This window comes from Ochlerotatus camptorhynchus, unplaced genomic scaffold (assembly GCF_037179485.1).
Source record: "Ochlerotatus camptorhynchus isolate MF236.1 unplaced genomic scaffold, CSIRO-AGI_Acam_v1.1 ptg000021l, whole genome shotgun sequence".
NCBI lineage: Eukaryota > Metazoa > Arthropoda > Insecta > Diptera > Culicidae > Ochlerotatus > Ochlerotatus camptorhynchus.
The window spans coordinates 2,496,040-2,517,823 of NW_027040513.1; the positions used below are offsets into that span (position 1 = coordinate 2,496,040).

General features: G+C 43.1%; 2 protein-coding genes across 2 annotated transcripts in view; one reads left to right on the forward strand and one right to left on the reverse strand.

Annotated features, from left to right (window-relative positions):
- LOC135703351 (uncharacterized) overlaps window positions 1-21,784 on the forward strand; it is a 416,348-nt gene that overhangs the window by 262,787 nt on the left and 131,777 nt on the right. The window lies entirely within an intron of this gene.
- Window positions 1-21,784, reverse strand: part of Pka-C3 (Protein kinase, cAMP-dependent, catalytic subunit 3) — a 273,561-nt gene that overhangs the window by 2,119 nt on the left and 249,658 nt on the right. The window contains exons 4-7 of the mRNA XM_065225338.1: window positions 6,734-6,902; window positions 6,278-6,633; window positions 5,655-5,836; window positions 5,517-5,594 (exon numbers count right to left, since the gene is read on the reverse strand). Of these exons, the coding sequence (XP_065081410.1) occupies window positions 5,517-5,594; window positions 5,655-5,836; window positions 6,278-6,633; window positions 6,734-6,902 (785 nt within the window). The remainder of the gene's footprint in view (window positions 1-5,516; window positions 5,595-5,654; window positions 5,837-6,277; window positions 6,634-6,733; window positions 6,903-21,784) is intronic.

A 21,784-nucleotide genomic window follows, 5' to 3' on the forward strand; every position in this document is an offset into this window, starting at 1 on the left:
CAGTGCGACGAATTCGGCCTCCGTCGAGGACAAGGCGACACACGATTGCTTTCTTGTGCCCCAGTCGACAAGACCGCCGCCGAACTTCAGCAGGAAACCGGAATGAGACTTTCTGTCGCCTTCGTCGCCGGCCCAGTCGGCGTCCACGTAGCATTCCACTTCGTCGGATCCGGAATCCAAGTGCAGACGATGGTCGTTCGTAGCCTTGAGGTATCGGAGGACTCTCTTGGCTTCGGTCCAATCGCGGTTGGTGGGATTGGTGACCTTCCTTCCTAGCAGTGAAACGGCCACGCAGATGTCTGGCCGAGTGTTGACCGCAACGTAGAGCAAACTACCCACCAAACTGCGATACGACGTGTTTGTGGGCAATTCACACTCCTCCTTTTGCTTGAGGTATCCGGGGTCAATCGGCACCTTCGATGGCTTGGCTTGATCGTGACCGAATCGTCGAATCAGCTTGTCGATGTAGCTTGCTTGATCGAGAGTGTATGGCTCCCCATTCTTCTCCACATGAATCCCCAGGAAGTATTTGAGTTCGCCTAGGCAGGAAAGCTTGAATTGTTGCTGCAGCTGTCGGCGAACCTGCTCGAACTCCTCCTCCGAGTTGCAGACGACGACCATATCGTCGACGTAAAGGGTGATACGGTCAAAATTTGGTCAATATCAACTTGACGTATTTCTTTCAATTTTGCATTTAAAAAACCTGAACACCCCTCATTTTGAAGGTGTGTGTGTGTAGAATGTTGCTCCTATTTTGATTTTGGAATTCACTCTTCAGTTGTCAAAATGCCGTCCAAGCAAGAAGAGCAGCGTATCAAAATTTTGCTCGCGCATCGCGAAAATCCGAGCTACTCGCACGCAAAGTTGGCAAAATCGCTAAAAGTTGCCACATCAACCGTTACAAATGTAATTAAAGTGTTTGGGGAACGTTTGTCGACAGCCAGGAAGTCTGGATCGGGGGGAAATCGAAAACCGGAAGCCGCTGAGACGACAAAGAGAGTTGCCGGTAGTTTCAAGCGAAACCCTAACCTCTCTCTCCGAGATGCCGCAAATAAGCTGGGTGTATCGTCTACAACCGTGCATCGAGCCAAAAAACGAGCCGGACTATCGACTTACAAGAAGGTAGTGACTCCAAATCGCGATGATAAACAAAATACGACGGCCAAAGCGCGATCCCGGAGGCTGTACACGACGATGCTGACGAAGTTTGACTGCGTGGTAATGGACGACGAAACCTACGTCAAAGCCGACTACAAGCAGCTTCCGGGACAGGAGTTTTATACGGCAAAAGGAAGGGGAAAGGTAGCAGATGTTTTCAAGCACATGAAACTGTCAAAGTTCGCAAAGAAATATCTGGTTTGGCAAGCCATCTGTACCTGTGGCTTGAAAAGCAGCATTTTCATAGCTTCCGGGACTGTCAACCAAGAAATTTACGTGAAAGAGTGTTTGAATAAACGTCTGCTGCCTTTCCTGAAGAAACACGGTTGTTCCGTACTGTTTTGGCCGGATTTGGCATCTTGCCATTACGGTAAAAAGGCCATGGAGTGGTACGCCGCCAACAACGTGCAGGTGGTTCCCAAGGACAAGAACCCTCCCAACACGCCAGAGCTCCGCCCAATTGAGAAATACTGGGCTATTGTCAACCCTAATAAAAAATAACCATTATCGAACGATAACCCAAATCATTGAACTATTCCATAAATGGTTTGGATGATACCCAGAACACGTCGTTAAGCAAATTAACCATACAATTTTCATTAGGGAAGCGGAACCTAAAGAAGACCAAAAAAACTGCTAAGGGCGAGCAGCAGTTCAAGGCAAACTGGCTTTCTGCGGCGAAGAAGGTGGACAAGGTGGCTGTACAAAATCTGATGGCAGGGGTCAAGCGTAAGGCCCGGCAATTCGGATTTGGAAAAGCGGAAGCCTAACTGAATATTTTTCCTGAATTTTATACTAATTGAATTTGAAAAAGAAATTTAATTTGATTTTTTAAATAAACGATTTCACCGATTTACACGCGTTTTCCCTTGACCAAATTTTGACCGTATCACCCTTTATATGAGTATGTATGTCTGCTTCCCGTCGCGATTCCGGATGTACAGGCACGCGTCGGCGTCCGCCTGGTGGAAACCCATGGACTTGAAAACTCCGTCGATTTTCCTGTTCCATGTTCGAGCGGACTGCTTGAGCCCGTAAATGCTGCGCTTGAGGTGGCACACCATGCCGTCGTTACGATCGAAGCCGGGGGGTTGCTTCATGTACGCGTCCTCTTGGAGCTCCGCGTACAGGTAGGCATTCTTGATGTCGAGGTGCTTCACCAACATCTTCTGCTTGCTGGCGAGTACGAGGACCGTTCGTAGGGTAGTCTGACGTACGACGGGGGCAAAAACCTCGTCGTAGTCCTGGCCGAATTTCTGTGCGAAGCCTTGCGCGACTAATCTCGCCTTGTGTCGCACCACTCGTCCGTGTTCATCCTCCTTCTTCTTGAACGTCCATTTGCAGCCTACCGCCTTGCGACCCGGGGGTAGTGGGACGAGCTCCCAAGTGCCGTTTTCTTAAAGTGCTTCGATCTCCTCCTGCATCGCGGCTTGCCACGCGGCCGCTTCGGTGCTTTCGATCGCTTCGGAGTAGCTTTGGGGTTCTTTGCTTGCATGCTTCGTTACGCTGGTGACATCATCGAAACGCTGAGACGGGATGCCTCTCGTCGAGCGAGCCGATCGCCGTGGTGCGTTCGCTTCCGTGCTGGCTTCTTCTCCGAGTAGGGGATCTTCATCGCTGAAACCGAGGAACTCTTCGTCGGATTCGATCTCATCTTCGACCGCCGAATCGTAATCTTCCTCCGCTTCCTGCTGATTTTCCGGTACGGCCGGACTTCGTTGTGGAAAGAAATCGAATTCCACGTTTTCACCGTTGGTGGTAGTCGATTCATCCGTTGGAATGGTGTCCGCATCGTTCTCGATGAACTTGACGTCCCGGCTCACGTAACCTTTCGCGTTGCCTTGTCGAGAAAGCGATAAGCTTTATGCTCCGACGAATAGCCCACGAAAGTCAGCTTTTGTGCGGTGGCGTCCAGCTTCTTCCTCTTCACTTTCGGAATGTGAACCCACGCAGCGCAGCCGAATATTTTGAGGTGATTGACCTTGGGTTTCACGCCGTTCCAAACCTCGTAAGGCGTGACGTCGAGGGGTTTTGTTGGCAAAACGTTCTGGAGGTATACGGCCGTGTTTAGCGCCTCTGCCCAATACCGCTCTTCCAGCTGTGCATCGAACAGCATGCAGCGTACCATTTCGATGAGGGAACGGTTCTTCCGTTCCGCGATCCCATTTTGCTGCGGGCTGCAGCCGGCGGTGTATTGGGCTGTGATCCCTTCGCGCTTGTAGAAGGAACGCAGCTGCTTTCCGCTGTACTCCCCGCCCTGATCAGAGCGGATGACTTTTGGCTTCCGGCCGAAATGTGTTTTGGCGAACGCAACATACTCCTCGATCCTTGCGGCGACCTCCGACTTCTCCTTCAGCAGGTAGAGCACACAATAGCGACTGTTGTCATCGATCATGGTCATAAAATAGCGATAACCGCTATTCGACGACACCTCCACCGGACCGCAAACGTCCGTATGCACCAGGTCCATTGGTGCTTTTGATCTAGAATGAGACTCACTCGGAAAAGGGGTACGTGGTGTCTTACCTTTCAAGCAGCACTCGCACTTTTCGTCGACGCTGCACCGGTGGAGCGTCAGACCGTCCACTAGTTCGTCCTTCACCAAATGGTCGATCGCTTTCGGGTCCCGGTGGCCGAACCGGCGATGCCAAAAGTGCTGGCAATTCTTGTTGTGGCGGCCGCTTGCCACCATCACGGTATCCGACGGTTGCTTGATTTGGTACAGGCCTTCCTTCAAATGTGCCACAGCGACGACAGCATCCCCTCGCAGAATACGACAACCAGCCGCATCGAAAACAACCGTGGCTTGCTTCTGGATGAGAGCCGGCACGGACAGCAGGTTCATCGATAGGCTGGGAGTGTACAGCGCAAAGCTTAGGCTCACTTCACGACGCAAACCGTGTTCATCAACGCACTCGACGACGCAGGAACCTTCACCGGCGACATTCGCTTGCTTCCCGTCCGCCAAATTGACGAACTTAACCTCACTTTCACGCAGCTCTCGGAAAAAACGTTCAGCGACGGTGTGTCGCGTCGCACCGGAATCAACAATCCACGGTTTGGTACTGCTGTTTCCCGTTGTTCCTCTTGCAGCCAGCGCGAAAGAAACGGATTCCTTCCTCTTGTTGGCCTTAGCTTGAGGTTTGGATCCCTTCTCCGAATCGCGGGCCAGTTTCCTGCATTCGTTTTGTTTGTGCCCCTCCCGCTTGCAGTAGTGGCACACGATCGACTTCTTCTTGCTACCGTGTCCGATTTTCAGCGCCGAGCTTGAGGCAGCACCCTGCCGCTTCGATGCTTCGTCCAGCAGCTTCCGCTTGACCAACTCTAGCGTGAGGTCATCGTCCGACCGACTTTCGAGGGCTGTTGTTAGTGTGTCGAACGAGCTGGGAAGGCTCCTCAAGATCATCGCGACCGTGAGGTTTTCCGCGAGCTCGTGTCCAGCGTTGGCTAGACGAGCAAACAGCTCTTCCATCTCGAACAGATGTTCTGCCATGTCCTCACCTTCTGCGAACCGCTTGTCGCAAATTCGCTTTAGCAGCGACACTTTCGACGTCAGGCTGGTTTTCTGGTGGTGATTTTGGAGTGCCGTCCAGGCAGCTTTGGCCGTCTGCGATGATCGAATCAGTCCGTGCTGATTATCTTCGATCAACAGCCCGATGGTGGCCCTTGCCTTGGCGTCTCCCGCGTTCCACACGGCGTCCGCTTCATTTTCGGGCTTCACTCCAGGCTCTACGTAGCGCCAGAGCTCCTCCCGCACGAGCAGCAACTCGACCTTGAAGCGCCAGGTCGGATAATTGCTGTTGCTCAATTTTTGCAACGAAAAACGATTGCTGTCCATCGCTGCTCGCTTATCGACCGAAAAAACGCGCACCGGCTACTTTCGCGACGATTTAAAACGCGAACGAAAAAAAACTTCAATTTTTTCACAATTGCGTCACTTTTTTTTCTCCGCCGCTGGGCCCATAACCTGTCGGTGGGGTATGTTTTACGGAGTAAAATTAAGGAGCGTGTTTCTCCTTTGCGTGACGACTACTGACTAACGTTTATTTGTTCTTGGTGTGATACATAGCAAAGTGTATGAGTGTGCGTGTATGGGTGTTGTGTGATTGATACATAGATGTTTGGATTATGCACTGGGTGAAAATGTACTGCTGGAATCGGCATCGGTATTACACGGTTGTGCAAACCGACACATAAAGATCTCCAAAATTTCAGAAATAGAAGAATGCGATTTCAAGTTCGCAACATTAAATTTCAAAATTTGGCATTGCAAATATTTTTACTAGATTGTTAGGCCAAAATTCAGCGCTCAAGGACTTCACGACGTGAAACACCTTAGTTCTAAAATGAATAAATACCTTCAACTGTTTTTTTATCACGACATCCCAATCGAGATGCTTGAACCATCGATGCCTCTTGATGTCTTCGGCTCCATTCTGCAATCGAAAAACGACTCATCAGTAATATTTGAACGAAATCAGCAGCTTCAATCCTACCTTCATATTTCCCAACCGCTTGGTCCGGTCCTGCACCAGCAGCTTCTTGACCAGATCCTTGGCAATGGGTTCAATGTGCCGCGACCACTCGATCTTTCCGCTGAGGATTTTCTCGTAAATACCGAACGGATTATCATCGTAGAAAGGTGGATATCCGACGACCATCTCGTAGATAAGAACCCCTAGAATGGCGTCGTGAGGAAGCGCGAGTTAAAAATTAAACAAGCTCATTTGTAATTTAAATGCAAACAAATCGCTCCACCACTCGAGACTAATTAATCTGAATGGATTTGCCACCGCACATTTAATTTCCACCATCAAACATTGTTCAAAAGAAGTCTGTGTTTTCCGTAGGTCGCTTCTATTTGTTGTCACGACAAATTCACGTGTATAAATCATCGTCGTGCGGCGTGACACGAACTGCAGAACGCGGACCGAAAGCCGTCATCAGGAAATTACATGGCTTAGATCGCGACCTGCCAAGTCGAGTCCGTACAAGAAATACGACCACCTCTCAGCGAACAATGTTCCCCGGTGATTTACGATTGGATGGCCTCCAAGTGCGCATACACGCCAATAAACTGCTACCGCTCGTATTGGAAGGGAGCAACGGAGATACTAACCTAACGCCCACCAGTCGACCGCCTTGTTGTGCCCTTTGGATTGGATGATTTCCGGTGCCAGGTATTCTGGCGTCCCGCACAGGGTCCAGGTTCGATCTTTCAGCTTTTTTGCGAATCCGAAGTCGGTGATCTTGAGGTGCCCGTCCCGATCCAGGAGCAGGTTTTCCGGCTTCAAGTCCCGATAGACGACCGACTGGAAGTGCAGATATTCCAGGGCGAGAACGATTTCGCAAGCGTAGAAATTCGCCGTGGCATTGTCGAAACGGCCGGCATTGCGCAGGTAGGAGAACAGCTCTCCCCCACTAACGTACTCGAACAGCATGTACAGGCAGCAGTCATCCTTGGCGTGCCATCGCCTGGAATGAATGAAATGTGAGCTTTTGTCGTAATTGGGTTTACTTTAATGTGGTTCGGATTTTTTTTTTTAAATGAAGCTTAATTAATAAGTAGACTTACATGTTCACAATGAAGGGATGATCGATCTCTCGCAGGATGTTCTTCTCATTCTTGACATGCTCGATTTGCTTCAACCGTATCACGTCGGCCATGGCTAGGATCTTCATCGCCCAGTACTTGTCGGTCACTTTGTCCCGGCAGAGACAAACCCGCCCGAACGTACCGGTACCTATAAATAGATGGATAGAGAGGCAAAACAGCAACGATGAATTGTCTTATCATAAACATGATTCGTTAATTGATTTGTTTGGTTTCCAATAACACCAGTCATTTATCCGGGTACATTCGGTTGTTAATGGACCATCAAGTCCGGAGGGCGTGTCGTCAGGGAGGAATGCTTCTAAATTGATGGGGGTTCAAGTAACAAACCATGATCCTTGTTATCCATCATTGGGCGAAACAGTCGACAGAGACTCCGGCGGACATATTTCTCGGAAGGATACTCTTTCTCAATTGCCGACGGTAAGCACCTGTATCAATGCTTTCGAGACAAGCCAACACGATTTGAATTTATGGTATAGGTAGGTACTTTCATCCAATTCTACTGCGAACTGGAAACCAATCGAACTAGATTATGCCACCTTTCTAACTGAAAGATGAGGTTAAAGGAAGTGAAGAGCTTTCATTGTCATCGTTGCCAGTCCTAATAATCCCGTGGCATATTTATTTATTGCGTCACCGTCCTCGTCGTTGTCGTCAAACGAGCGAAGGAGCAGCTTTTGTGATTTGGTATCCTTCAGCACCTTTCTTCATCAAAACGGGAGTATGTAGCTTATTTCTGACTTTCTGAGCGAAAATGCTTATGGAAAATCCTTTCGTTCGGGGGGAAATTTGATCCCACTCTTCTTGAAACTGGCGAAAGGTTAGCCTTACAATAATGGAGAAGTGTACACTTCTGCACGGAGCTTGTAGATTGTATTGGAAACCTTTTTGCTCGCTGGTGGTTAAATTGAGTGCCTGGAGTTATCGGGTGAAAAGATTTCCAGGAAAGTTAATCACGCCTAGACAAATTGAATTGATGCGACTGAAATAGAATTTCCCAATATTGATGGGGGTGGGAGATGCTTAAATTATTAAAGCGGAATATAGGGTAAATGTATTACAGTTAGTCGTGGGGTTCTCAGAGAGCCTAGTCAGTAAAGACACAGTATTGCCAAGCCGGAGGCGGCGGGCTCGATTCCCGGTCCAGTCTAGAACATCTTTCGGGTTGGAAATGTTCTCTGTACATTGTGTTTGCCACATAAATTACAAATTCATGCATTGGTTGGTACATGGTGGGTATATAAATGGTGATACAGCTTTGTCACTATATAGGCGAGGAGGTCGCGGGGGGGGGGGGGGGGGGAGTGCGATTTTAGCGAGGGGGCGGCACATCTAAATCACAATTCTAGATGCTCAACAAATTTTACACTAGCAAATCAATCTTCGAAAAATCTTTCATTTTTCGCATCTACTTGCATCGCGCATCATCTTTTTGCAGGAAATCTTCAGAATCGCCATCAATCTTCTTTCTATGTACTCAGCGTGCGTACAGCTAACCACAGCAAAATACAATTTTGCCTGCATCGTAGATAGAGTCGTCCCCCTCGGGGTTTAGAGCAAATTGTAAACAAACTCGGTCGCTGTCCCATAGAAAAATCCATCATGGCTGAATCATGAATTTGACACATTAGAACACCTATATGTAGGCACCTTGGGTTGGTATAGAGATTAGTGACGTTTAACGCACGCACACTATAGTGGGTGCATCGCCGTGTAAAGTTGTTTACTATTTTCCTCTGGCTAACCTAAAAGATGTATGAAATTAGATCTGTCAAAATGAGTTTGACAGCGATTTGTTATGTATTTTCCTCGGATTTTCACTAACACGCTCTCACATATCGCACCAATACAGCTGGACGTGAAAATCTCTATAGAAAGCTCTCAATGATGGGGTGTTTACATCTGTGCGGATTTGCTAGTGCTAGTGTACTAGCCAACTAGTGCGAATTTCAGTTGCCCCTGAAATCTTACACGGTAACCGCAAAACACCCAATAATAACTACAAAGTAAGCATTTTCGAGGGAAACTGGGACTACCCATTAAATGAGTAAAATTTTACCCATTTTTGAGTATTTGTTACTCAAAAATAAAAATTTACTACTTGTTTTTGTAATTGTGCAAGAAAGATTCAAGTTCGTGTTTGCCGACAAGTTCGCGAAGAAGGCCATGATTTGGTAAGCGGTTTGCAATTGTGGCCTGAAAACGGAACCATTCGTCACATCCTCGACGATGACATCCGATGTTTACATCGAATAATGCCTAAAAAAAATTAAAGGGTTGTGTCCTAGACACAACCGCAGTATGACGTAGAACTACGCAAAATTGATGTATGTCATGCATTTTTGACTATTATACTTTATCTTAAATTTTTCAAGTATTACAATGTTTCAATGTTTCGGTTATGGTTCAAAACTTGCGATAGTTCATGTTAGCATAATCATATCAAAGTTCATCGTACTGTATTTAAATTTAACGTAATGGTTAAAAATTGACAGAATTTTCCCTACATTACTACATTGGGTTGATCAATGTTGAGCTATTTTGCTGTGATCAATGTGCACTAAATTCGACACCGACATCGACTACAATAGAAACTGACACTGTCACACGATGCGACCGACACAACTCACGACGCGAATAAACGCGCAGTACACATGCGAACGTTTGGAACAAACTGGAAACTTATCGAACAACTCGACAGAGCGAGCAAAGACCGAACTGAACTGCCTGACGGACAAGCAGAAAATGATCATAAGCAGAGGCACGACAGCAGCGCTGTTTTAAATCTTTTCAGGTTCAAGCAGAACGATATGCAACCAAGTGGTACTCGATTATGATGACTGGGTTTGGGATAAACGTTTATTTCATGAAAACAGTGATTATCATTTGTACATTTTTCAAAAGCTTTTGTACGGAAAATTGGAAAAATATTTATTTCAGCAGATTCGTAATGTAAAATCCTATCGATTGGCATACTTGTATTTCAATTTCATCTATAAATGACAAAGTTACAAGCGTTCAAAACCTAACACTATTTTGGCACATATATTTTTTGATTTGCACCCCAGTATAGATTTTTTTTTTGTCTTTATTATAGAGACTTACAGCCTTAGCAGCCTAAGTTCGACTCTTTCCCAGTATAGTCAACAAAGACGTAGTTCTACCACAGACAAACAGACGTAACACTTCATTGTGTATCTTCGTTCATGCATTTAACGGTTGATTTGAATATTATCTGTTCCGCGAACTACTCACCGCAGCGCTGGCATCGGATCACTTTGACGTTCTATATATTCTATAGAACTTTTATGCAATATTGTTAGCGAGTTAGCGAGCAATCTTGTTTTCCGCGAGAAGCCAGAGAGATGTCGTTACTGAGGTCCTATGTTTTGAGATACTACGTTTTCAAGAAAAACTTTTTCAAAGTGTTACGTCTGTTTGTCTGTGGTTCTACGTCAAAGCGTGTATTGCCGTTCATCCGCAAGCATAGGGACAAAGTCATCTTTTGGCCCAATTTGGCCAGCTGCCACTACTCCAAGGTGGTTCTGGAGTGGTATGCTGCCAACAAGATCGATGTTGTCCCCAAGCTAATGAATGCTCCGAATTTCCCGGAATTTCGACCAATCGAATGCATAATACTGGGCAATTTTAAAGCAGCGAATTCGACGAAGCGGCGGGGCAGTCAAGGACATCCAGCAAATGCGGAAAAAATGGAAGAAATGCGCTGATTCCGTGTCCGTTTCCACTGTGCGGGCGCTGATGGGCTCCATAAAGAGGAAGGTTCGAACTGGAGAAATGCAACCATCTAATGCTGTATTTTTGATGTTTTAATAAAAGTACTGTAAAGCAACCATTAATGAACTTTTTAAACTTATTGAATCACGAAATAAGGTCCAATTTACTTTTAGTCAGACTTTCTAATAAGGAAAAGGAAAAGGTTTCGGGGGTTTGAAGTTGCCTGAGCAGTTTCTCAGTAGGTCAACAATTTGGGTGCTTGCCATCTGTGTTAAGATACTGGAATGAGGAAATGATAATGTTTGCTTTATTAGAGTTAGAAAATAAGCCAATTCTGGTTTATGAGGGACAATTAATAGATTGATCGTTTTACGATAGTACAATCAACAATCAATACGAAACTAACGATTTTAAATTGGCTCACTACTTGACTAGCCTATTGGTCCCAAGCAAACGATTAACGTACCCCATTCTAGTCGAAATTCTAGTACTACACTATGTTTGTTTTGATTCGCTATGAAAGTTTTACAGATAAAATGAGGGGTTATTGGTTTTTCCTATGTTTCGAGGGGTGAATCGATTAGCTTGGGACCGAAGAGAGTACCAGAGCTGAGCCAAAAAGTTGAGCACGTTATTTCGGGACCTTCTAGTCTTAGAGTTACCTCTATGGTTAAAGCATAGAGGTAACTCCAACAATCAATACGAAACTAACGATATTAAATTGGCTCACCACTTTAGTAGCCTATTGGTCCCAAGCAAACGATTAACGTACCCTATTCTAGTTGAAATTCTATTACTACACTATGTTTGTTTTGATTCGCTATGAAAGTTTGACAGATAACATCAGGGGTGTGTGGATTCATGCAGAACATGCAGGGGTGAGTGAAATAGCTTTGGACTGCTTGGGACCGTTGTTCTGGTACTAAGTGAGCCAAAAATAATAATGATTTTCTTCGGGACCCAGTGGTCTTAGAGTTACCTCTATGGTAACTCTAAGACCAGAAGGTCCCGAAGAAACGAGCTCAACTTTTTGGCTCAGCTCTGGTACTATCTTCGGTCCCAAGCTAATCGATTCACCCCTAGAAACATAGGAAAATCCACGAACCCCTCATTTTATCAGTCAAACTTTCATAGCGAATCAAAACAAACATAGTGTAGTACTAGAATTCTGACTAGAATAGGATACGTTAATCGATTTGCTTGGGACCAATAGGTTAGTCAAGTCGAGGGGGGCGACACATCTAAATCTCAAGTTTAGATGCTCAACAAATCTCACACTAGCGAATCAATCTTCGAACAATCTTCTTTCATTTGTCGCATCTACTTGCATCGCTCATCAAGTTTTTGCAGGAAATCTTTAGAATCGTCATCAATCTTCTTTCTATCTACTCAGCGTGCGCGCAGGTAGCTACAGCAAAACACAATCTTTTTTGCATCGTAGATAGAGTCGTCCCCCTCGAGTCAAGTAGTGAGCCATTTTAAAATCGTTAGTTTCGTATTGATTGTTGGTTAAAGTGCGGGTTGTACCGTATGCGTGATAATGTTTGCACTACAAATAAGGTTCCCGTTTCACCTGTGCATACAATGCCTTGGTTTTCTTTGCATGAACGTAACAGCTCATACCGTAGTACCAAAACATCCGCAATACTTCGAATGATTATTGCATTGCTCGAGCCCTTTAACAATATGCATTCGAATTTCGGATGATTTTCTTATGGTTGAATTCGTCGTCAGATGATGAACATCCATATGACTGTCATCCATATACAGGATGATTTTCGTTTGAAAATTAGCTATACAACATACGGCACTCAGAGGACAAACATTTAAGAATAGTGTGACATGCAAGTGCTTTTAATTAGATTTATAATTTGATTATCTACATTTCCATACTGAAAAGCCATAATAAGCCATTCCATATTATGGATACAATTTTTTTTCGTGGTGGAGAAAACCTCCTCTACCACGAACTAGCCAAAAATTGGTTTTCATCCTTTACCTATGTTCGTAACAGCTCTGATAGCGATGCATATGCTTCCACCTCGTTTGTCAGCTCAGATCAGCAAATGACGTTCGATAGAATTATTTGCATCATCGTTTTGAATGATTTGCGTTATGGGGTTGAACCAACAATCAATACGAAACTAACGATTTTGAATTGGCTCACCACTTTAGTAGCCTATTGGTTCCAAGCAAACGATTAACGTACCCTATTCTAGTTGAAATTCTATTACTACACTATGTTTGTTTTGATTCGCTATGAAAGTTTGACAAATAACATCAGGGGTGTGTGGATTCATGCAGAACATGCAGGGGTGAGTGAAATAGCTTGGGACTGCTTGGGACCGTTGTTCTGGTACTGAGTGAGCCAAAAATAATAATGATTTTCTTCGGGACCCAGTGGTCTTAGAGTTACCTCTATGGTTGAACCAATACCATATGCATTTCCATTTAGGCTGTGAACCATTTGCCGAGTTAAGTTTAACTCGTGGTTAAAAGTGACATTTCGAAAGTTATTTTCTATGTTCGAAAATCCCCGTGCTGTCGATCGACCGGTTTTCGACCCAAGGTTGTCAAAATTTAACTTCTTGTCTGTCAAAAGTAACCACGCTCGGATAGCAGGGTTAATCGATAACTTTCCATCTGTCAAATTTTTACCAAAAGTTAAAATAATCCACCAAATGGTTCAGAGCCTTAGTATGACAGTCATTCTACAGAGAGCATTACGCATTTCAACTGAAGGCACTATCAACAATCAATACGAAACTAACGATTTTAAATTGGCTCACTACTTGACTAGCCTATTGGTCCCAAGCAATCGATTAACGTATCCCATTCTAGTCGAAATTCTAGTACTACCTAATGTTTGTTTTGATTCGCTATGAAAGTTTGACAGATGAAATGAGGGGTTATTGGTTTTTCCTATGTTTCGAGGGGTGAATCGATTAGCTTGGGACCGAAGAGAGTACCAGAGCTGAGCCAAAAAGTTGAGCACGTTATTTCGGGACCTTCTAAACTTAGAGTTACCTCTGAGGCACTATCCCTTCTCATAACAATTTTCATCCTGTATTCGAGAGGAAAATCATCTGATTCCAAAACAACCGTCATCCGGTTGCAGCCATCATTCGAAAAAGCGATTTCGGTGTTTTGTTTTGAATGGTCTGAGGTTTCATTCGATCAAAGGATGGTGTTTGTGTACAGTGTAGGCTGTCTATAAAAGAAAATGATTTACTTTTAGCGAATTCGTTTATTATTCAGTTCCAACCTGGATCGGGTATCAAGATTGGGTCTGCTTGTTTTCTAGCAAACGTCAGTTTGATCGTTTGTTTTTAAAACCTGGCACGGGTCGAGGTTCGCACTGACAAAAAGTTCGGGTTCGCACGGGTTGGAACTGGTTCCAACCCCGATAATAAACGAATTCGCTATTAATTTGACAGTTGCACCATGACGAAGTGGCAGCGTATTCATGATTTGTCCCACGCGCAAATTGACGAGTGCACGGATGGATTTGAGTTCACTCACTCGACAAAAAGTGACACAACAGCGGGGCCCTGTTTACTAAAAATGAACACATATATGTTCATTTTTAGTAAACAGGGCCCCGCTGTTGTGTCACTTTTTGTCGAGTGAGTGAACTCAAATTCATCCGTGCACTCGTCAATGTCGCAAAAAGACATTTCAATCGCCGTGGGAGTGTCCCGGTGGACCGTCAAAAGGGTTTTAGACCGAGAAAAGAAAGGACAACTATCCGCGAAGGTGACCACAGGTCGTCCGAGGTCAGCTCGGGTTCCGAGGGTTATCCAGGGTGAATCCAGTTCGTTCAATAAGGAAAATGGCAAAGGAAAACGGGATCAGTGACTTTACGGCACGGAAGATCGTAAAGGAAGATTGCGGGGCGAAGTCGAGGGCACGGAAAAAAAAATCACATGATTTCCAACCGCATCCGGGAGTTACTAGTCGAACGATGCAAGAAAATCTTGGAGCGAAAAAATCCGGTAATCCTGTTCACCGACGAGAGCATGTTTACCGTCGATCCCGTATCAAATTCCAGAACCGACCGGTATATTAGTTTTCTTCCGGTAAAAGACGTGGTCGACGAGCACAAGAACGTGTTTCTGACCAAGCATCTTGCTAGCGTTATGGTGTTTGGATTGGTGGCTTCCGATTGCAAAAAGATGGACCCCGAGTTTATTCCAGAAGTCGACAAGGTCAACATCGGGATTTTAAGTAAGTACTATCTTCCGTGGATCAAAGAACAGTACGGTCCGAAGCCAAATGTTGTATTTCAACAAGATGGGGCTCCGTGCCACACCGCGAACCGCACTCAGAAGTGCTTGCAGGAACATCTTCCGTTCTGGGCGAAAGATATTTTGCCGCCATCCAGCCCCTATCTTAATCCACTGGATTACTCAATATGGCGCGTCATGAAGACCAAGGCCTGCTCTAAACGCCACCCAAATACAGCAAGCCTCAGACAAACATTGACCCGAACCTGGAGAGAAATGGATCGAGACTACATTATTGGAACCTGCTGTGCATTCCGGAAGCGTGTGAAGGCCGTAATTGCAGCAAGTGGAAACTCGATCGATGATTAACATAGTTTATGACTCTGAGAAACATCCCCCTTTGAATAAATAAAAATAAAACTCGAAAACGAAATTTTGAAGAAAAAAAATAATTTTGACATTGCTTAATGGTGCAAACATTATCTCGCATACGGTACTTAGTAAAAACATATCTCAAACATACACTCATAGAGCCTCACCGTTTCTACAAAACAACAAACGCTGTAATCAATCTTAATTTGAAGACAATTTGGCGATGTTTCACCGATTAATTGATATCGATAAGAACATTGCTTTGCGTGGCCACCCACTTCCCTGCTGTTGTTGATTGGTTGCTCTAGCGAGAATTCACCGAAAGAATGTGTTCTTTTGTGTAGTAGCTGTTCTGATTTTTTCCACCATCACCATCGTTAGGTTGAGTTTTATTATTATGTAGTTCGAAAAGCAGGGTGGATAGGAACGGAAGGAACGAATGCGTGAATTCCGCAACACGAGTTCATTCGATGGCTTTATTTGTTCGCTCTGTTCCGGCTTATAGAGATGCTTCATCATCAATTTCCATTGAGTCAATCATCGTCCGATAAGACAACTGAAAGTGCCTCCGGATGTTGTGTATTTTTAGATCTCTGGGCAGTGGGACTGTCTGCTTGCCATTTGGTCACAAGGGCCGAGACTCCTACTTGGAGGAATAATGAACTTTGGAAAGTTTAAATTTAGAATTTTCATGATTTTGCAAAACAAAAAAAATCATTGTTGATTGATGAGAGAGCGAAAATTCAACATCATAAACTCCCCGACGAATGTTTATCATTCGCACACAGCTACCGACTTCTCGAAAATGGTTGAATTCATAGAAAACAAACAATATTAGCATAAAGTAGATCCAAGCAGTCTTACCGTACAACTGTTCGAAAAAAAAACGCACACAAGTGATTCCAATCGACTGCCAATTGAATTGCTCGCTCACTCGCAAGTAGCTTAATAATTCAATCATGTACTCAAGTGGCCGCCAAGCCGTGAATGGGGAGCTCCCTCCAAACTTGAAGACCATATCTCAGCGCGATGATACGCCGCTATTCAAGATGCCTATCGACGACGGTAGGTCGATGATGCTCAAGAGAATGGCGTCTAATTGAGTATCGAAGTCGCTGGATCGATCGGTATATTGATTAAATAGATACGGGAGCACCCACACCGCTTCTGCCTTGGTTATAAATGGGAAAGAGAATTTCCCACCGTCGACGACGCACACACGTGATTCATGTCGGGCAGAAAGATTTGAGCTTCCGAGAAAATCACGTTTCCACTCATGCTGGGAATTAACGAACTGCCGATGCCGGATAATGGGGTAGATGGTATGTAGGTACCTAAGTAGACACCCGCCGGCGGAATGGTCCGAAATGAGACGAGAAATTAGCTGGAAGTGCGACATGAAAAGTGGCATCCAAGTGCGTAAGCAAGGAAAAGTGCTGTTCCTCGATTCGTTTTTTCACCCGCCGGAGCGCCAGCAGCCATAATGGAGAGATGCGCTTGATCAGCTGCTCAGGCAGCTAAAGTGGGGACGGAGAACCACGGAACGAACTTCGAGGGTTTACCGACAAAAATAGATTGTAATTGGGGTTCTAAAAATACACAATCTGCTTACTGGTTTCAGTCAGAAACATCCGGATCGGGATTCAATCATATGGGACTACTGTGGAAAAGTGGGAATTCTTCGGTTTTCAATCAAGTTAAGATCATAAGATACATAGATTCTGGCGTGTTACGGACCCCATACGCACTGCAATCTTGTTGACAACAAGGCTGGGTTGATGTTGGATTGTATCGTGTGTGTGGAGTGTGTGGAGTGGTTGCAACAGGCAAGACAACAATGACAGTTGGTGAATCGGTTAAAGTAAAATTCAAGCGGTTTTATTCATGGTGGCCGGAGTTAAAGTCTGTCAACTTAGTTGCAGTGTGTATGTGGAAGTTGCATCAACACTGCGCGCATGGATGGATTTGAGTTCACTCACTCGAGAAAAAGTGGCACAACCAGGCTTGCTTCCCCACTCATTTGCTATAAAAAAATGATTTTCGCAATTTTGGAATCATTAGATTGTTAGATACAAGAAGAGGTTGAAAGGCAAGTGTTTGACACATAAAACCTGTAAAGTTACGACTCGCAAGCGCTCACTCTGAGTGAACGCTCACGAATCATAAAATCGCTAATTGTGACAATCTGAAAGCGAAAGTGACAGGCTTCATGTGTCAAACGCATACTTTATAACCTCTTCTTTTAACTTACAAGCAAATAATATCATATTAACATCTAATGATTTTATAATTCAAAAAACATTTTTTTATAGCAGGTGAGTGGAAGCAACCCTGGGCACAACTAACATTTTCAGAATTATAAGCCAACTTTTCCAGCATTGTGCTGTAAAGTAGCTGAAAAAAGCTACAGATACAGTTTTAAGCAGAAGCTAGCAAAACAGTTTTGGAGAGCGTTTACTCATCTTTTTCACAACCATTATTCAATTTGTCAGTCGTACCACAAACGAAGTGAAAGACGACTAACTGGCGACGAAATCAATTAAAATAATGTGGTTCGCTGTGATAGAATTTTCTTAGAAGCATGTGCCATCAGCCCAACCTATAGTCGCTATATTCATAGTCTGGCGGATAGAATTTCGATTTATCAAAAAGCGGAACCAATTCAATATATTTTAGACCAACAATTGAAAAGGTACTATTAACTTTTATAAACAAAACGTTGATTATTCTTTCCTCTCTAATCGAACGCAAATTGCCAGCATTGTAGTATATTCCCCAAATCTAGCAACACGGTCATTACCCGAGTGCTGCGATGCATATTTGATAAAACAAACAAATCAAGTATCAACGTATCATGAGGGCAAAGAACTGTGGTCGCCAACTGCACATATGCTTTGTAAGCAGTTGCGATATTTATTTGTACTTTGTTCTGATCGCACGATGGCACTTCCAGGCTGCTCCAAGTAGGTCACCATGCATGCGTGTACAATTGGATAGCTGAATAAACTCACTCTTGTTTTAGCCTTCTCCAAGGGAACATTTAATTTAGAGAACAGTCCCCTTCAACGAGATACGTTACATGGCTATACCGTGAACAGTTTAAAGACATCTGGTGCTGTGAAGTTGAAAATTCACATTTTTGCTAAAAACACACACGACAGATTCTGTCCGGAATAACTTTCGCTGCAAAGTTTATCGCAGTAAGAAATAAGTGTCTTAAAGTGAATATGAAAAGGCTCAAATAAGTGCCTTAAAGTGAATATGAAAGCGCTCATAGTAATTCTAATGATCGTGTCATTAGCAGCCACAATACTGCTGATCAAAACTTTGAAAAAGGAACTGCATAGCTGGCAAAGTGTAATGCAGAGTGCAAAACACGCAGTTTAACTTAAGTGTACTATCATCTGACTATTCTAATACAACAAAAATGGGGAACAGTGATTCCACGCCAAAGGAAGAAATTGTTGTAACGCAACAACAACAGCAACAGCAAGCGGTTCAATCAACATCGTCAGCCGCACCATTGGACCCAGTAGCAATCATCGCCGTGTGCGCGGTATTATTGGTCGTTGGATATGCTGTACGTTTTCTATGGAAGATGATTGTGCGGGAAATTAACATACGAGTACCACGGAGAGCGGAATCGGTAACAACAATCGTTTAGTGCAACTTACTAACAATCGTTTATTTTTAGAACACACTAAAATGAAAATAAGTTTTTCCAGGAATCAAAAAGGTTAGTGTAGTAATTTAAGGTTTACGTGTGTAAAATGTTACTACCATTCTTATGGATCAAATTGACATTGCTTTTAAGAAGTTATCTTCGATAGCATCAAATCTAAAGAAAAACCCGAATCGAAAGTACTTAAGAAGTACTTTAATAAAAAAATTACAAGAAAGTAGAGGGCTGTACAATACAGTCCTCGAATTAGCAGAAATCGATGAAGGAAGCAATAAATTCAATATAAGATCTGCAAGGCAGCTTTTATCAGATATCAAAACTTTCATTGATATCAGGCTAGAATTGCCCTATTTACTAAAATTTAAAACAGTAGTACAAGTGTGCTTGTGTTTCAAAAGATTTACAAAAAAATTCTACCAGTTATGGCATTCGACTTAAGACAAGCCGCATCGTTAGTTGAGGTGTTCGATGGAACACCGGAGAAATTAGATGCATTTGCAGATGCAGCTAATTTATTAATCGAAATAACACCAGCGAATCAAAAACCTATATTATTCAAATTTCTAAAAACGAGACTGACAGGATGTGCTAGGCAAGTGCTCAATAATGAGTTAGGAGAAGATCCAAAACTGCTCATCCAAAGAATTCAAGAAAAATGTGTATCTCGAAACACACCTGAGACAATTTTAGCCAAGCTGAAAAGTATGAAACAGAAAGGGTCATTGGAAACTTTCTGCAACGACATCGAAAAATTAACAGAAAAACTGAACAATCTCTACCTACAACAAAATATTCCAGACGCCGTAGCAAATAAAATGTCGACCAAAGCAGGAGTCGATAGCTTAGTTTCAGGAATTAGTAACCAGGAAACAAAAATAATTTTAAAGGCGGCATCATTCAATTCCATTACGGATGCTATTCAGAAGACGTTGGAAAATAATGAACCCAACACAGGTCAGGTTCTTTATTATGCACAAAACAGAGGTGAAAATCACTCGAATAGGCGAGGTTTTTATCAAAATAACCGCATGAGGGGGCGCGGAAGACAAAACTGTCATCAACCCAACAATTTTCGACAGGATAACAATTACAGAGGTGGTCGATATAATAATTACTACCACAGACAAAATCACTTCGAGCAACAATCTCGGGGTAGAGGAGGTCGTGGTAGAGATAATTTTTCTCGAAATGTTCGCTATACCGAGCAGCAGAATAATGTTAACAATCAGGAAAACGACCAGCAGCCTCAGCGAGCAGCTCAAAATTTAATGCCGCTGAGGGGAGCACAGGAAAATTGAAGAATATTTTTTCTATTGATTTTTCGGGATCAAACTTTGTTAGGGCGTATGTTGGAATGGCTGATGCCGTGTGTACATTCATTGTAGACACAGCAGCAGACATTTCAATACTGAAATGTGGAAAAGTTGATCCAGACTATCTAGTAAATATTCAAGAGAAATGCAATCTAAAAGGTGTGACTGAAGGGCTAGTGACTACTATTGCTAGTGCTATTTCGAAAATAAAATTTGATAACAGCGGTGAGCTGGACGTAAAATTTCAATTGGTTAACAACGACTTCCCTATACCTACCGATGGTATACTGGGAAAAGATTTTCTGACAAGATTTAAATGTCAAATTGATTATGAAACCTTCGTAATGTTAGTTAGGTCAAATAATAATAATATAGAAGTACCAATCGAAAATTCTTTCAATAATTTTTACATAATTCCTTCTCGTTGTGAAGTTTTAAGGAAACTTGACAATAAACTTGTTAAAACCGATTGTGTTGTAAAGTCAAAGGAGCTACTACCAGGCGTACATGTAGCCAATTGTATAATAAATAAGGAGAATCCTTACATTAGAATAATTAACACAAATTCATCGACGGTAGAACTACCAACTAACATAATTCTTGAAGTGGAAGAATTAAAGAACTTTGAAATATCGTCAAAGCCCGAAATTAGTGCAAATCAAAATGACCAAAAGAGACTCAAAATGATCTTGGATAAAATTGATATGAATAATATACCAGAAAATTCCAAAATTAAATTTTCAACTCTAATAAACGAATTTCATGATGTTTTTGCGTTAGATAACGATAAGCTACCAGGAAATAATTTTTATTCGCAAAAAATAACTCCGACTGATGATACACCTGTATTCATCAAACCATACCGTATTCCGCATAGTCAAAAATCAATAGTGACTAGCGAAGTTAATAAATTATTGGAAGGGGGAATTATAGAACCATCCATGTCGTCTTATAACTCCCCAATATTATTAGTACCTAAAAAAGGGACTAACTCTGATAAAAAGTGGCGGTTAGTGGTGGATTTTAGGCAACTGAATAAAAAACTCATTGCCGATAAATTCCCATTGCCACGTATTGATGAGATCCTTGACCAACTTGGCAGGGCAAGATTTTTCACAACTCTGGATCTAATGTCTGGATTTTTACAAATTCCATTAGAACAGAAATCGAAACAATACACAGCTTTCAGTACTGATGCAGGTCGATATCAATATACACGACTTCCATTTGGGCTGAACATTTCACCTAACAGCTTTCAAAGGATGATGACCATAGCTATGTCTGGTCTCACACCTGAAGCTGCATTTTTATATATCGATGACATCATCGTCATTGGATGTTCGGCAGAACATCATTTGAAAAACTTGCGAATGGTTTTCGAAAGATTACGCAAGTATAATCTAAAGTTAAACCCCAGCAAATGTAACTTTTTCAAAAAGGAAGTGACATATCTGGGACACAACATATCAGATAAAGGAATTACACCTGATCGATCCAAATTTGAAGCAATTAGTAAATACCCAATATGCAAAAATGTTGATGATGTTCGACGCTTCATCGCATTTTGCAATTATTATAGAAAATTTATTAAAAATTTTGCAAATTTAGCTGCACCTCTCAATAAATTACTGAGGAAAAATGAATTTTTTTGTTGGAATAGTGAATGCCAAAATTCATTTGA